Raw genomic sequence first — 15531 nt, 5'->3', positions numbered from 1 at the left:
TTTAAGTACAGTATGCTGGACATCCTAAGAGACTAATATAAAATCAGGGACAGGGATTCAGAAAATTAACATATACAAAATAGCACTAACAAAGACGGGCAAATCCCCAGGACTAGATGGTTTTCCTCGCAGGGTTTTAAACGAAGTTGGTGAGGACATTATAGATTCCCTAACTGTAATCTTCCAAAGTTCTCTTGATTCACGAATTGTTCCTTTGGATTGGAAAATTGCACGTCACTGCATAATTTAAGAAAGGTGATAGAGGGAAAACAGGGAATTATAGACCAGTTAGCCTAACATCTGTTGTTGGGAAATTGCTGAGTCTATAATTAAGGGTAGAACGACTGAACAGCTTGAATATTTTCAGCTGATCAGAGAGAGCCAGCATGGATTTGTAAAGGGTGGGTCATGCCTGTCAAACTTGATTGCATTTTTTGAAGAGGTGACTATAGTCCTGGACAGGGGATGTTAGTTATATGGACTTTCAGAAGGTATTTGATAAAGTCCTTCATAAAAGATTGTTACCTAAAATTGAAGCTCATGGAATTGAAGGAAATCTATTGACATGGTCAGGAAACTGGTTGAGCGGAAGGAGACAAAGAGGAGGAATAACGGGCAGCCACTCTAATTGGCAGAATGTGACTCATGGATGGTATTTTATGCTCTCCCCTGCAGGGGGTTTGCAGGTGGGAGAGTATAAAATCAGGTGCGATGGTAGTAGGGGGAACCCCCATCACCATTCCAGCTCTGCCAAAATATTGTCCGGGGTGGGAAGGCCAGTGAACAAGTTATCCACCCTGCCACCAACTGAGGCCCTAAACTGGGAAATTAATACCTAATTAAGGTCCTTTTTGCACTGCAGCCATGATTGCAGTGGGCGGCCCTGTCGCTACACTGGAAGCATGGCACCAAAAACTGTGTGGGCTGTTTCCTGGCCGCGGTGGGTGCAGGGGTGTCCCTTGTTCAAAGGAATTTAGTGCCTCATGGGGGACCTGGCATTGGGTAGGAGGGCCCGCTGAGGGTCAACCCCTTGCCCTTATTGCCGACCCCCTCCCCCGCGACCCACACCCCACGAGACCCCTCCCGCCCTGACCTACCTTAAGCCTGGTTCCATTACCGCTCCTAGTTGTCTGGTCGTTGTAGCTGCAGCAGCAGCCACCACCTCCACAGTGGCACTGCAGCTGCCGGCCTTTGATTGGCCAGCAGCTCTGCAAGGCCGGGACTTCCCATGACGGGGTCTTAAATCCTATGGATGGCCCGCCATTGTCCAGTTAAGTGCCTGATTGGAAAAGCGACGACGTGGCGATCTTGGCGTCAGTTTCCCCCAACATCGAGACCCCCTCTGCCAGCATAAAATTCCACCTGTGGTGTTCCACAAGCATCTGTGTTGCGGTCTCAACTACTTACCCTATTTATTAATGACTTAGACGATGGAATAGAAAGCCACATATCTAAATTTGCCGATGACTCAAAGATAGGCGGCACTGAAAGCAGTGTAGATGAACGTAGAGGATTACAAAGAGATATTGACAGATTAAATGAATGGATAAAACTGTGGCAAATGCATTTCAGTACAGGCAAGTGCAAGGTCATCCACTTTGGACCTAAAAAGGATAATTTGGGGTACTTTCTAAATGGTGAAAAGGTAGGAACATTGGAGGTTCAAAGAGACTTTGGGGTCCAGTATAAAGATTCTTAAAATGTCATGGGCAGGTACAGAAAATAATCAAAAGGGCTAATGGAATGCTGGCCTTCATATATAGAGGATTAGAATACAAGGGGGTAGAAGTTTGCTGCAGCTATATAAAGTTATGGTTAGACCACACCTGGTGTTGCAATCAGTTCTAGACACCACACCTTAAGAAGGATATAACGGCCTTGGAAAAAGTGCAGAGTAGAGTTACCAGACTGAAACCTGGGTTCCAAGAGTTAGACTATGAGACATTTCACAAACTAGGGTTGTATTCCCTGGAATTTAGAAGGCAAAGGGATAACTTGGTGAAGTTTTCAAGATATTATGAGGAACTGCTAGGGTAGTTAGAGAAACTACTTCTACTGGTCTAGGACAAGGGGGCATAGTCTAAAAAAGAGAACCAGACCTTTCAGGAGCAAAATCAGGAAACACTTCTACACCTCTCTTCCACAAGTGGCAATTGATGCTAGATCAATTGTTACTTTTGAATCTAAGATTGATAATTTTTTGTAACCCAAAGGTATTAAAGGATATGGGGCAAAGACAGGTATAGGGAGTTAGATCACAAATCAGCCATGATTTGATTTAATGTCGGAACAGGCTCGAGGGGCTTAATGACCTCCTCCTGTTCCCATATTCCAAGGTTATAATGTTTCATGAGACTAATGAAAGAGAAGTGCAAATTCTAGAACATTGTATGTGGTACTCACATTTTTCCTGAATTTCCAAACACGTAGATCAAAATCTTTGAGCTTTTTCAGCAACTGGTTCTTAAACTGCAAAACAATTTCTGAGAGTTTGGCCTAAAAGCAAAAAAAAAAACTACAATTGGTTTTGATGGAATTAGATTTGACACAGGTTGAACCATTTCAAATCCTTCATAGTCTCATCAGCTGCATGAAATATCTCCTGTTCAGATGGAGAATCTGCAAATACTGCAGCAAATGGGTGGAATAACACAGCAGATGAGAATCCAATTAAAGTCAGCATCAACCCACACATTCACCCGTGCCTCACTAAAAAACACAAAACCCCCTTGGTATTAGAAGACACTTTCTGCCTGCAACTATCCTCCTTTGCCATGTAGCTGGAAAAGATAATTGATGAAATGCTATGAACAATAACTGCAAAAATACACTGAACTACTAAGCTACTACTCCAGTCCTCAAAAACTAAATGCAATTTATAGTACTTTTTGATGAAACAAAAACTCTCTCCATGTTCACTACTTGCCTACTATTTGTCAACACATACCTTGCTTTAGCCTAAAGGACAGGATGAGCTCAGCTGCAAACTCTCCAGCACCACTGATGCTCCACAATGAACGTGAAGTATACAGGATATCACTTATTAAAACTGGATACCTTGTAGTGCTTGATTTAACGAACTAACAAAATGTGTCTCTACTAGGCAAATGTTTGACCTTGTGGTGGGAACACTCAGGGCTGAATTTTGTTCTGAAAACAGGGTCCTGGCAGTGGGCTGGATGTAGGTGGGGAGGATCCTGCCTCCAGCCTCTCTCAAACCGTATTGCAATTCCATGGTGGGCAGGCAATTAACTGCCAGCCCTTGAGAATGCGTCCCTTTAAAGGATGAACTCTGACCTCCAAGAGATGCCAGCCAATTGGAGAGCCGGCAGTGCCAATGGGAGCAGTGGCCACAGCCCGTACGGCAGGAGGCCCTGCAGTAGTGAGGACACTGGAAACCCTGGGACAGGTGAGTGAGGTTGGGGTCGCTGGGGCCATTCAGGGAGGCCCAGTGACGGAGTGTAGGCTGGGGTTAATGAAGGTTGGGGGGTGTGGGGAGGGGAGTTCGCAGGGGGCGGCCATTGCCCGGGATTGCCCCGATAGGAGGGACCTCCCTTGCCCCGACTCTCTGCTAGAAGGATGCCAGGTATTACCTAGCAGTACTTCCCCACCACGGGGGACCTCTCCACCTTCTATTAAATTGATACCGGGGTGGGAAAAGGCCCTTAGTTGGCTATTAATTGGCACTTAAGGGTCTCAGTTGGCCTGGGGTGGGAAGGCTGTCCTCGTCTTTCCCCACCCCAGACTAAATTGAAAGGCGTTGGGAAGGTGGCAGGTACTGCCCCCTGCCTTCTGACGCAATTTTATGGGCCCTCCATCTCTGTTCCCATCCCGAGGTGGCCTTCAGAAATTACAGCTACTAATGTATAACATTTACATACTGCCATTATTAAGCCACTCAATCTGATAATTGGTCACTAAATGGAATTCAAAATTAAAAAATAAAGTTGTTTTGAACTGAATTATTGTTTCCAATGGATATACAGTACAATGGAATAATGGAGGGCTGATGAGTTGGCGTCAGGAAAACTCTATATACCAAATGGGAAATATTATATATCGGTTGGAACCATACATTAGACTTTTAATGGAAAAAATTCTACAAGTTAACTTTTAAAAAACTAACAGCCAAGATGGCCACTGCAATTTACATTTCAAACGCTGGGAGATTAAACTGGAGACGAACAGTCTAACAAAGCCCCGCCAGAACAATGCTTTAGCTAACTGAGTAGATTAGCCAGATGATCCTCGTTGGCGAGCCATTCAAAGTCATCCTGGGTCATGTAGAACCTTGAATTTCATTAGAAGATTCCAGAAAAACCTCATTAGAAACAGAGGGGATTAATTGAACCATGTGAATGCCAGTTCATCTCTGAAGAAACTGAAGTTTTATGACACAGACAGCAGACAGGCAGTAACTGAACAGACAGCAATGAAGCAGGCAGCTGCTGCCATGGCTCCTTCTCGCTCTCTCTGCCCAGAAAATATCAAGAGAAGAACCGGCTGCAACTGGGGAACCCCCCACCCACCCATGCCACACACACAAAGCCTACAGGCCACTACAGGCAAAAACCAGGGGAAGAGAATCAACCCCCAATTCTGTCTTCAGGAGCCCTGAGAAAATCATGCCAACATAGTGCACTTGGACCAGCCAGGACTTCAAGACTACAATTTCAGCCGAGGACTACTGGACTTACAGACTATATTTAAGTTCCATTTATTCTGGACTTTAATCCAACCACCAAATCTGTTTCCCTCTGTAATCTATTTGTGTGTGTGGGACTTTCGTCTGAATGCGCATATTTTTAGTATTTTTAAATAGGGTTAGAGTGCTAAGTGTAATAAACTTACCTCTTGTTTTAACTCAAGAAAACCTGTCTGATTGGTTCTTTTACAATTATGTTAGAGGAACAAGGTCAAACACTTACTGAGGTGGTAAGCACAATCACTGTTTTGAAAAAAGGAATAAACCCTGTTGCGGTCAAATGAGAGAAAGGGTGAAAGGGGTGCCTGAGACCCCCTCCTCACCTGGCTGCAACATTGGTTACATTTGGATCATTAATAAAGTTTAGGGTTTTGAAGTTACCTGATCAAATGGATTTCTAGGTATCATCATCTCAGTTTGTTAACTACCCTGATTGTCCTGTGCTATTGTAGTTCTGCTTGCTTACTAAATTAAGAACACAAGAAAAAGATAATGGCCAAAATTTGCTGTGGCAGGACATCTACTGTTAGTTGGACTTGGAGCTGCATCCTTCAGCTCAAAAATCTTCTGCCCACAAAAGCTACTGAAAGTACAAGCTTATTATCAACGAGATCCAATGAGATTTAAGGGCTGGAATATTATGCACCACCCCCACACCCGCACCGCCTCAACCTGGGAGCGGGCTCGGAGGCGGGAGAGGTGTAAAATCAAGTGGAAGGTAGGGGTGGTGGGGAGACTCTGTTTTGTTGCGTACCTGCCCCCGCTGCTATTTTACTAGCAGTGGGAAAGCTGGCAAACAGCCTGCCCGCCCCTAGGCCAATTGAGGCCCTTACATGGCCAATTAATTGCCCTTAAGGGCCTCCTCCTGCCGCCACTGGTATCGTATCAGTGGCGGACGGGCACTTCAGCACCTGAGGAGGCCACCCAGTAATACCTGGCGACCTCCTTGCAGGCTGGGGGCCCTCCTGATCGGACACATTCTGCCCAACGGAAGATCCCCCAGCAGCACGGGTCTTCCCCACTAAAACTACCACCCCCGATCTAGACTCTGACCCCCACTTGCCGAGGCCCAGCTGATTGTTCTCGTTGAGGCTCGAACCCTACTTATCTTCTTGTTGAGTGCAAATCCAGCACTGGCCACTGCTCCTGGTGCAGCTGGGTCTGAAGAACTGCCGGCCTCTGATTGGCCGCCAGCTCTTGAAGGCGGGATGATCTGCCGCACCACCCCCCCCCCCCCCCCCCGCCATCCCATGCCTGACTTTTTAGCTGGTGGGCGGGGCCACTACCTCAAAGTAAAACTCCAGCCAAGGATTGGGAAATAAACAAATTAAGGACTGAGAAAGAGAGTAAATTAGAGTGGGTGAATTCAGGTACAGAAAAAGAAATAAAGAGAGGGAAAGAAAGATTGGATTAAGGGAGAGAGAAAAAGACAGAAAGGAATAATAAGAAAACAACTCTAAATACAACATTTTTCGTTTTCAAAATCCAGTCAAAATTTCAAAACCTGAAGGAACGTGACTTCAACTTGTAAAAGTTAATTTTCACTACCAGAGAGGTTTATTAGCTGTAATTAACAATTATCAGGTTTTTAAGGTACTTAGGCTTGTAATGAAAATACTTAATTTTCTGTGATGGGTTTAATAGGCAATTGATGGAAGTTCCAAAAAAGAACGGCAACTAAGGGTGAGATCCTGTTTTGGTGAAGCTAACGGCTGAGCAGAGCTACTCGGAATGTAACTTTTGGATATTCACATCTGATCCTCACCTAAAGTTACTGTACCAAAATGCAAAATATCAGCAAGTGGCATTGGCTTTGCTATTATTATGACAGCAATTCTATGATGTGAAATGCAGCATATGTTTCTAGCAATTATTCAAGCAATCAGAATTTTAACCATCGTCACTAGTTTACCAACATTTTTTCATGGGCAAATTTATTTCAATTTAATATTGGGAACAACAGGCAAGAATCCACTCATTAGAATTAACTTCAATAGATAAACTCTATACCTTGTGGGGAGATGGTGACGTAGTGGTAATGTCACTGAGTGAATAATTACAAATGCCCTGGGAACATGGGTTCAAATCCCATCTTAGCAGATATCTCAGAGGGCTGTAAAGCCATTGCAAATGATTCTCTGCCTGTAATGAGATAGATAAGAATGGAACCAGGTGAGAGCAGTTTCACCCAGCTGGACGACAATGGAGAGGCATTGGAGGAGGATGGTGTCGTCAACCATGTCAAAGGCTGCAAACAGATCAAGAAGAACAACAAGGGAGAGTTTACCGTTGTCACAGTCACATGAGATATCATTTGTGACTTTGATGAGAGCTGTTTTGGTACTGTTGTAGGGGCGGAAAACTGATTAGATGGGAACGGATTCGGGAGGTAACAACACACTCAAGGACTTTGGAGAGGAAAGGAAAGTTGGAGATGGGATGGTAGTTTGCAAGAACGGTGGGGTCAAGCAATGATTTTTTGAGAGGGGTGATGATGGCAAATTTAAAGAGAGGAATACTACCTGCAGAGAGTGAACCATTAACAATATCGGTTAATATGGGGACTGGAAGGGGAAATTGGGTGGTCAGCAGTTTCATGTGAATAGGATCAAGGGAAGTAGGAGTGGGTCTCATGGACAAGATGAGCTCAGAGAGGACATGAGGGGAGATAGAAGAGAAACTAGAGAAAGATGTGAGTTCAGCGCTAGTGCAGAGGGGGAGCATTAGAGGAAGTTTGGCCAGGTGGGCAAGTGGAAGGGAAAGACGTGGCAGAGCCAGCTGATTGGGTGGTCTCAATCATAGAGACATGGAAGCCCATGAGCTCCACGCAATTGCTGTTGGAGGTGAGGGTGGAGGGGACAGGGGCGAGAGAAAAGAAGCCGGGGTTATCTTTGCATTCTCGGATAAAACTGGAATAATGAGCAGTTTTAGCAGATGAGAGCAGAACCGGGTAGTGTTTTAAGTGATCCAGACAAATCTGGCGGTGGATGGCTAAACCAGTTGTCCACCATATCCTTTCAAGTCTGCATCCCATGGACATAAGGGAGCGGAGATGAGGGCCATACCAGGGGGAATAGCCTGGGTGAGAGAAAGTAATGGTTTTATTGGGGACGAGGGCATCAAAGGTGGAGGTGAGGGTTGGTTGAGCAAATCAATAGCTGCAGAAATGTTGCAGCAAACAGAGGGCCAAAGGTGAGATAGTAAGGATTTTGAAAGTGAATTGAGGGATAGCTTTTTCCAGGGATAGATACAGAAGGAGGTAGGGTTGGGGTGTGGAAGCAGGATGTGGGTGGACAGTGATGCAGGGTAATGATCAGAGATGGCCATATCTGTAATTAATACAATGGGACTAACAAGATAATGTGAGATGGCAAGGTCAAGGGGGTTGGGGAGTTTACATGGAGGGAGAGATTTAGGGAGGATAAGAGGGCAGTGAATTCAGAGGAGAGAGAACATGATAAGTTGAGATGGAGATTGAAATCACCGAGGATAAGAAGTCGTTTGTTGCAGAGGCTGAGGGAGAGAAGCAGTGAAGATATTTTAGAGATAAAATTCTATTGTATTAGAGAGGACAGTAGAGAACAATGATTTTGAAAGAGAGGTGAGTGGGGTGGAACAAGGTGAGATGCTCGGAGGAGAAAGTGCCAGAGGAGTGGGTGGGGGGGGGTGCGCGGGGTGTGTGGTCAGACCAAGGTGTGATCTGGTGATTAGCACCACACTGCCACCTCGCCAGTCTTGGTGGGGCAAGTGGTGGAAGATGTAGCCAGGCGAGGAGGCTTCATTAAGGGGCAACGTCATCACCCCTCAGCCAGGTTTCTGTTAAGGCTATGATGTCGATGCAATCATCCACAGTAGGTTCATGGATGGCAAGGGCCTTGTTCACAAGTGAGCGGACATCCTGGAAGGTGATACATGGAGGGGTGGTTAGAGCTGATCTGCTGACAAAGGCACAAGGGTCAGCAGTGAGAGCTGCAATGGGAGCCAGCAATGAAGATATCTTCATTTATTCCTGACTGTTCTCAATAACATGTGGAGATACACAATTAACCCAACAAATGTTGTTATTGAACCTTCCATACAGATTGTGTTTTATATCTGGACAAAACTAAAAGATAGAAAAAGATAAATAACTTGCATTTATACAGTGCCTTTCACATGATCAGGACATTCCAAATTGCATCACCCCACTGAATTACTTTTTTTTATGTGTTTTGTGAGCAAACAAGGCAGCCAATAGGCACACATCAAGGTTACATAAACAACATTAAGATAAGTGCAAAGGCAAAATACCGGAGATGCTGAAAATTTGAAATCTAAACAGCAAATGCTGGAAATACTTATCAGTTGTGGAGAAACAGAGTTAATGTGCGGAGTTTTGTCAGTGCAGTGGAGACAGGCTGGGAAGAGGGAGGGGTGGCAAAATGGTGGGTGATAGCGTTGAGAGAGAAGCCCTGCATGCTTACGTCACTAGAGAATATTCCCAGAAGCAGTCGGGTTGGCGGGTGGAGGCTGTGCTTGAAGGCAGTGGGAAGGTAATTAAAACAAAAGCAGAATACTGCAGATGCTGGAAATCTGAAATAAAAGGAAAGGCTGGAAGTACAATTTTGCAAAGGGCTCATGAGAACAAGGTAGATTCAGAGCTTGACCAGCTATAAGGAGACGGAAGCTCAGCGAAAGGTCAGCTTTGGCTGCAGTTAGCAGTCATCGTGAGAGGTAGCGTGGCATTGTAGGGAGGGTGATAGTGAATAAACAGCGTGGTAGCAATCTGGAGACTAGTCAATCTTGGACAGCACAGCAGAGGCATTCTGATTTAGTGTCCTCTCTGACTTGTCACATGTGAGTACAGAGTCAGGAGGCAGGTGTGGGAGGCTTTGAGAAGTGAGTGCAGCAACTTACAATGGGGCTCATGCACTCAGGCTTTGAAACTCCAGTGAGGAGGAGCATCAATGAGGGAGCGAGCTGCAAACCCCAGGAGGGGGGGACGCAGCACCCAGGGAGGCACCAGGGTCATGAGGCTGGAAGGGGCAGTGACGAGGAGAGTGCAGAGGGACACACAACCAGCCTTTTGTGCGCGGATGATGCTATCCATCAGAGACGGTCTACTGTCAGAGGCTCTGCTTCCTACAAATGTCAGAGTAGCAGTATCACTGAAGACTGCACCCCTGCCAGGGGGGCAGTCACTGAGCTGAGCACCATAATGGAGAAGCTGAGCCCAACAGGAAGTGGTTAGCACCCATTACCTGTGGTGGTGAAGGTCACTGTGGAGCTGATTTTCGACACTTCAGGATCATTTCAGGGATCTTCTGGAGATGTCTGTGGGATCTCCCAGTCTATGGTTCATCTCTGCATCAAGGTAGGAATGTAGGAGCAGGAGTAGGCCATTCAGCCCATCGAGCCTGCCATCAATACGATCATGGCTGATAATCCACTTCAATGTCTTTTTTCCCACACCATTCCCATATCCCTTTATGTCATTGGTATTTAGAAATCTGTCATTACTGAGCTTCCACAGCCCTCTGGGGTAGAGAATTCCAAACATTCTCAACCCTCTGAGTAAAGAAATTCTCTTCATCTCAGTCCTAAGTGGCTTCCCCCTTATTTTGAAATGGTGTCTCCTGGTTCTCGACTCCCCAACCAGGGGAAACATCTTAGCTGCATCTACCCTGTCTATACCTTGAAGCATTTTGTAGGTTTCAATGAGATCACCTCTCATTCTTCGAAACACTAGAGAATACAGGCCCAGTTTCCCCGATCTCTCTTCATAGGAACAAGTCTGGTGAATCTTCATTGCACTCCCTCTATAGCAATAATATCCTTCCTAAGGTAAGGGGACCAAAACTGCCCACAGTACTCCAAGTGCAGTCTAACCAAGGTTCTATACAATTGTAACAAGACTTCACCACTCCTGTACTCAAATCCTCTTGCGATAAAGGCTAACATACCATTAGCCTTCTTAATTGCTTGTTGCACTGCATGTTAGCTTTCAGTGACTTATTGACGAGGACACCCAGGTCCCTTTGTACATCTACACTTTCCAATCCCTTACCATTTAAGAAATACTCTGCACATCTATTCCTCCCTCCAAAATGGATAACCTCACATATTTCCACATTATATTCCATCTGCCACATTCTTGCCCACTCACTAAGTCTGTCCAATTCCCCTTGAAGCCACTTTGCATCTTCCTTACAAAACACATTCCCGCCTAGTTTTGTGTCATCTGCGAACTTGGAAATATTACATTTGGTCCCTAATGTTCAAGAGGCCCCGTCAATATGTGCAGTTTTACACCGATCCGAACAGTAAGGCTGAGAGGGCTATCGGATTCTGGGCCGTCATTGGATTCTCGCAAGTGCAGGGTTTCATCGACTGCACGTATGTGGCCATCAATGCTCCCACAGAGCAGGCTGCAGCCTTCATCAACACTGCCACTCACTTGGTGTACAACTGGTCTGCAACCACCATAAACGGATCCTTCAGGTTTGTGCAAGGTTCCCGGGAAGCTGTCATGACACCTACATACTAAGGCAGTCCCAGGTGCCTAATCTTTTCAGGTCCCCCGCGCGCCTTCAAGGATGGATACTGGGTAACAAGGGCTATCCACTGAAGACAGGGCTCCTTACGTGTGTGCAGAACCCCAGCACAGATATAGAGGAGAGATCCAACAGCTGCCACAGGACAACGCGAGTGATCATCGAGCAGGTTATAGGGCTTCTGAAGATGTGGTTCAGATTCCATGATAGATCTGGTGGAGCCCTTCAATATACCCCAATAAGGGTCTCACGTTTTGTGGGGGTGTGCTGTGCTCTGCACAACCTGATGCTTTAGAGGGAAGAATCTTTGAACAATGAGGACACTCTGTAGTGCAATGCCTCCTCCGAGGATGAGGATTTGGAGCGGGCTGATGACCAGGTGAAATATGATGAAGAGCCCGAGGGACCACAGGGAAGGCGCAATGAGATACTTGCAAGGGAGGCTTGCGATTCACTAATACAGACACGTTTCCCATGAGCCTTCCATACATATTCATGCATGCAAATAAATCTTCTACATTCTATAGCCCTGTTGCCCTTTCCTGGAATGTCCTTTCAATCTCACCAGATCAGTCATGATATCAGGCCATGACATGGGAAATGTATTGACCTCATGCGGTGTCATCCTTCCCGTCACATCCATTGTAAGAGCCATCGAATAGTTAATGGCTCAGTCATGTATAAATGAGTAAAGGATTGTTTTTGTGGTGCAGATTATCAGATTTTATTAAAGACAAAAACAGCAAGGTGACATCGAACTACACCATAAAACCCCATGAAATCCAAGTGCAGTTAGGTGGAATTTCTTGCGTGCTTGCGGGTGCTCCTACATGATGCTCCCCACTGCACTGTCAGCTGAGGTGGAGGCAGGTTGCTGATCTTTCTGTTCTGTGGCCGTGGTGGTTGTCCTATGGTTGCCTGAGGCCTTGAGGGCCCTGGCATATTAAGGGCCTCCTGCACAGGAACAGGAGCCGCCTCTGTCATTGTGGCTTCCTGAAGTGTTGGTGTCACTATTAGATGGGACAAGGACCCACCATCCATGCCAGGAGCACCCTGAGAGGAGTCCCCAAGTGCTTCAGACAGCCACCCCGCTACCTTTTAGGGCACACTTGTCCCTCCCTGCTCACCGGAGGAGTTCGAACAAATGGCGATGACTCCAGGCATCTTCCCCACCTCTCGCACAGTCATAGCTTCCTGCAGCTCATGGAGGAGGCGATGGCATGTTGGTCTGTGCACATCTCCAGCATCCACTGTGTGGTTTGCTGGATGTGGCTCTCCATGAGGGGCGCCGCTCTCTCAAAGGAGGATGCCATGCGCGCACACACCACAGACATGGCTGCACTCAGCACTGGATGGACTCTTTCATCATTCACACGAGTGCACATAGCATCTGGGAGCACCACCAGATGTTCATGCACCTCATGCTGCAACTCCAGCATCTTCTGCCTTTTGGTTGATTCTAGAGGCTGTCATCAGCCTGAAGCTGAGCATTGCCATGCCCTCCCACAGTCCTTAGAGTGTGAGTGACTACAACTGTCACTGCCTCCATCAGTTGCGTAGGCCAATATGTGCTGTGCTCACCAGTGCGTCACCCCTTTGCTACTCGTGTGCAACTCTTCACTGACATGAGAGTATTTGCACTGGTGGAGGGTGTGGGGAAATGATGTGACGGTACACCCCCTGAGGTCTCAAGGCTGTCCCACAGACTCTGCACCTGGCTCTTCTTGTCCATGACCTGCGTAAGACAGGAGAGTGATGAGAGGGCAATGCGCGTTCCAAAAAGTCCTTTTGACTATTCATCATCTGGAGCTCCATATGAGCAGTGGTGGACACATGAACACTATGTTTTGTGCTCACCAGAGAGTCTTTTGTGTCCATCCATTAGGCCACTCATTCTCTTGAGGCTCCACACTTGTTTCACCATCAGCGATAGTCTTCCCTGCCTCCATGCCCCCCAGCTGCAATGTTTCTTCCTCCATTGGGGTGAGGATTGCCATATATGGGATGCCTCCAATTGTTGATCTTGTGACGGAAACATATTAATTTCATCATATGGAACACTATTTGAACACTTACCGGACATTGAAAATAACTTGTTGAAAAGACCACAGAACAGTGGCTAAAAACATGGCTGCACATTTGCATTCTGAGAGACAGTTGCACAGAAAGACAATGGGAGCACTCCCTGACTCAATTAGCCAGATGGGTTTTGTCAATAGTGATGATCAAAAGACATTGAGAGTCATTGTCTGTGTAAGAGCCAGGTTTCCACCTCCCTACCCCCATCACCCCCACATCACCCCCACCACCTCCCCCCACCCCCGCCCCACTGAGCATGTCTGGTAAAGTTTGAAGAATCAACAATCCTTGCATGGGATGCCATTTCAAACAAAGAGCTAGTCACATGACTAACCCGCTGGCCAACCTGGGAATTGACTGAATTGTGCTCACAGAAAAGTTTGGGGAGACTGCTTTTGAAGAGTCTCTCACGCAAAGTTCCAGGGACCCACGGAAGTAACTTAAGCCTCAAGACAGAAGACCCTTGCAGCCTTCTGGTACCAGTGAAACAATCTGAAAGTGTGCACTGGGCCCCAACGAGAACTGCAAAACATAACTCCAATCAAAGACATTATATCAAACCCAAAACCAGTAACTGAACTCAATCTACTACTTCAAACCTTCTCCCTTTAATTCTTTCTCCTCCTCTGTATCTATTTGTGTGTGTGTTGTCAGTATGGGTGGCATATCTTTAGTAGTTTTAATTGAGTTAGAGTTTTAAGGTTAATAAACTTACACCTTTGTTGTTTAAACCTGAGAAAACCTGTCTGGCCGATTCCTTTACAATTACAATTAGAGAGCAGTGAGTAAGGAATCACTGAAGGGAAACTAAAAACACTGTGTTTTTAAAAGTTAAATCCCGTTACGGCCAAACCAGGAAAAGACCGAGAGGGGAGCCCTAGACCCCTTGTTCACTTGGTCACAACAATCTCACGCATTGTGAGCTCTCTTCTCCTGCAAGCATATAAATGTACATCGTCACTCGCCCATCATAGATACTCACCACGCCTATGTTGGTGACATCCATCAGGTTCACAGGGATGCCTCCTGCATGCTGCCATTCAGTACATGCAGTGCAAGGGTCAACTCTGACTGACCGGTATCCTCCACAGAGAGGGTCACATGCCAATGCTGCTGCTTGAGTATTGCCATTGACTGGGTGGGCACCGCTTTCTCCAAATACATACTCCTCTTTAGTAACATTTAAGGCTGTAAGCTTAATGTTATGTGCTGCACTCACCTTGCCAGAACGCATCAGGTCATTGATCCTCTTTCTACACTGCAGTCACGTATATGGGATCACCCCACGGCTCCTCACCTCCTCTCCTATCTTCATCCATGCCCTTTTTGTCTGGCGAGTCGGTCTCCTCCTCCAGTCCTGAGGGAAAAGGACTTACCTCCGAGCCCGTGCCACCTAGAAGAGCCCCTCCAGGGAGGTAGCAGAGAACCTTGGCACCATCCTGGCTTTGCCTTCTGCAATTTACAGATCTCTGCAGGCCTGCCTATCAGTTTGGTGCAGGGCTGCCACCTTTAAAAATACAGCAGGGTGTCTTTGTAAGATGGCGCCAGCCTTGCCCCACCTGATACTTCCTCTGGCCCTCCGTCCCAACTGGCGGGCTCCCCCCGCCTGCCGTTCATTAATTACACGGCCCTGACAATATCGCTCTCTCACTTCGCCACCCCCGGCCCGCTTTAGTCCTGATGTTGGGACCTCGTGGCTGCCGGTAAAATCCCGGCCAAGATTTCAGACGTTCTGATGAAAGTTCATCCACCTGAAACGTTAACTCTCTTTCCCTTTCCACAGATGCTGCCTGACTTGCTGAGTATTTGCAGTGTTTTCTGTCGATTAGGTAAGTGACTAGTTTATCTGTTTTTCACGGTGGTTGAGGGAGGAAGCTTGGCCATGACAGGAGGAAAACTTTTGCTCTTCTTCAAATAGTGCCAGAGGATCGTTTACATTCCCCATAACAGGCAGATGGGGGTCTTGCTTTAATATTGCATCTAAAAGGCAGCACCATTCCTTTATTATTGAAGTGAAATGCCAGCTTAGATTATATGTTCACATCCTGGACAGGGTGTGAGTCCACAGCCTCCACCTTGGTCATAAGAGTGCTACCAACTGAGCACTCACGCACATCGCTGGCAGGCCTCCTTGGGGGTTTCCATATGACAATATATTAACAGAGCTCATTATCACATACCAACCAGCTAGTCACTTTCATAGAATCATACAAC

General features: G+C 46.5%; 1 protein-coding gene across 3 annotated transcripts in view; it reads right to left on the bottom strand.

The window, feature by feature from the left end:
* LOC137383224 (uncharacterized) overlaps positions 1-15531 on the bottom strand; it is a 472338-nt gene that overhangs the window by 78171 nt on the left and 378636 nt on the right. For 2 of the 3 annotated variants that reach the window (XM_068055726.1, XM_068055728.1), the window contains exon 63: positions 2404-2496. The exons of the other annotated variant lie outside the window; for it this stretch is intronic. In XM_068055726.1, coding sequence (XP_067911827.1) covers positions 2404-2496 — 93 coding nt within the window. The remainder of the gene's footprint in view (positions 1-2403; positions 2497-15531) is intronic. 3 annotated transcript variants of the gene reach the window in all.

This window comes from Heterodontus francisci, chromosome 24 (genome assembly GCF_036365525.1).
Source record: "Heterodontus francisci isolate sHetFra1 chromosome 24, sHetFra1.hap1, whole genome shotgun sequence".
In the NCBI taxonomy this organism is placed as follows: domain Eukaryota; kingdom Metazoa; phylum Chordata; class Chondrichthyes; order Heterodontiformes; family Heterodontidae; genus Heterodontus; species Heterodontus francisci.
Note: the sequence above shows the minus strand (reverse complement) of the source record. Positions and strands in the feature narration are given on the sequence as shown.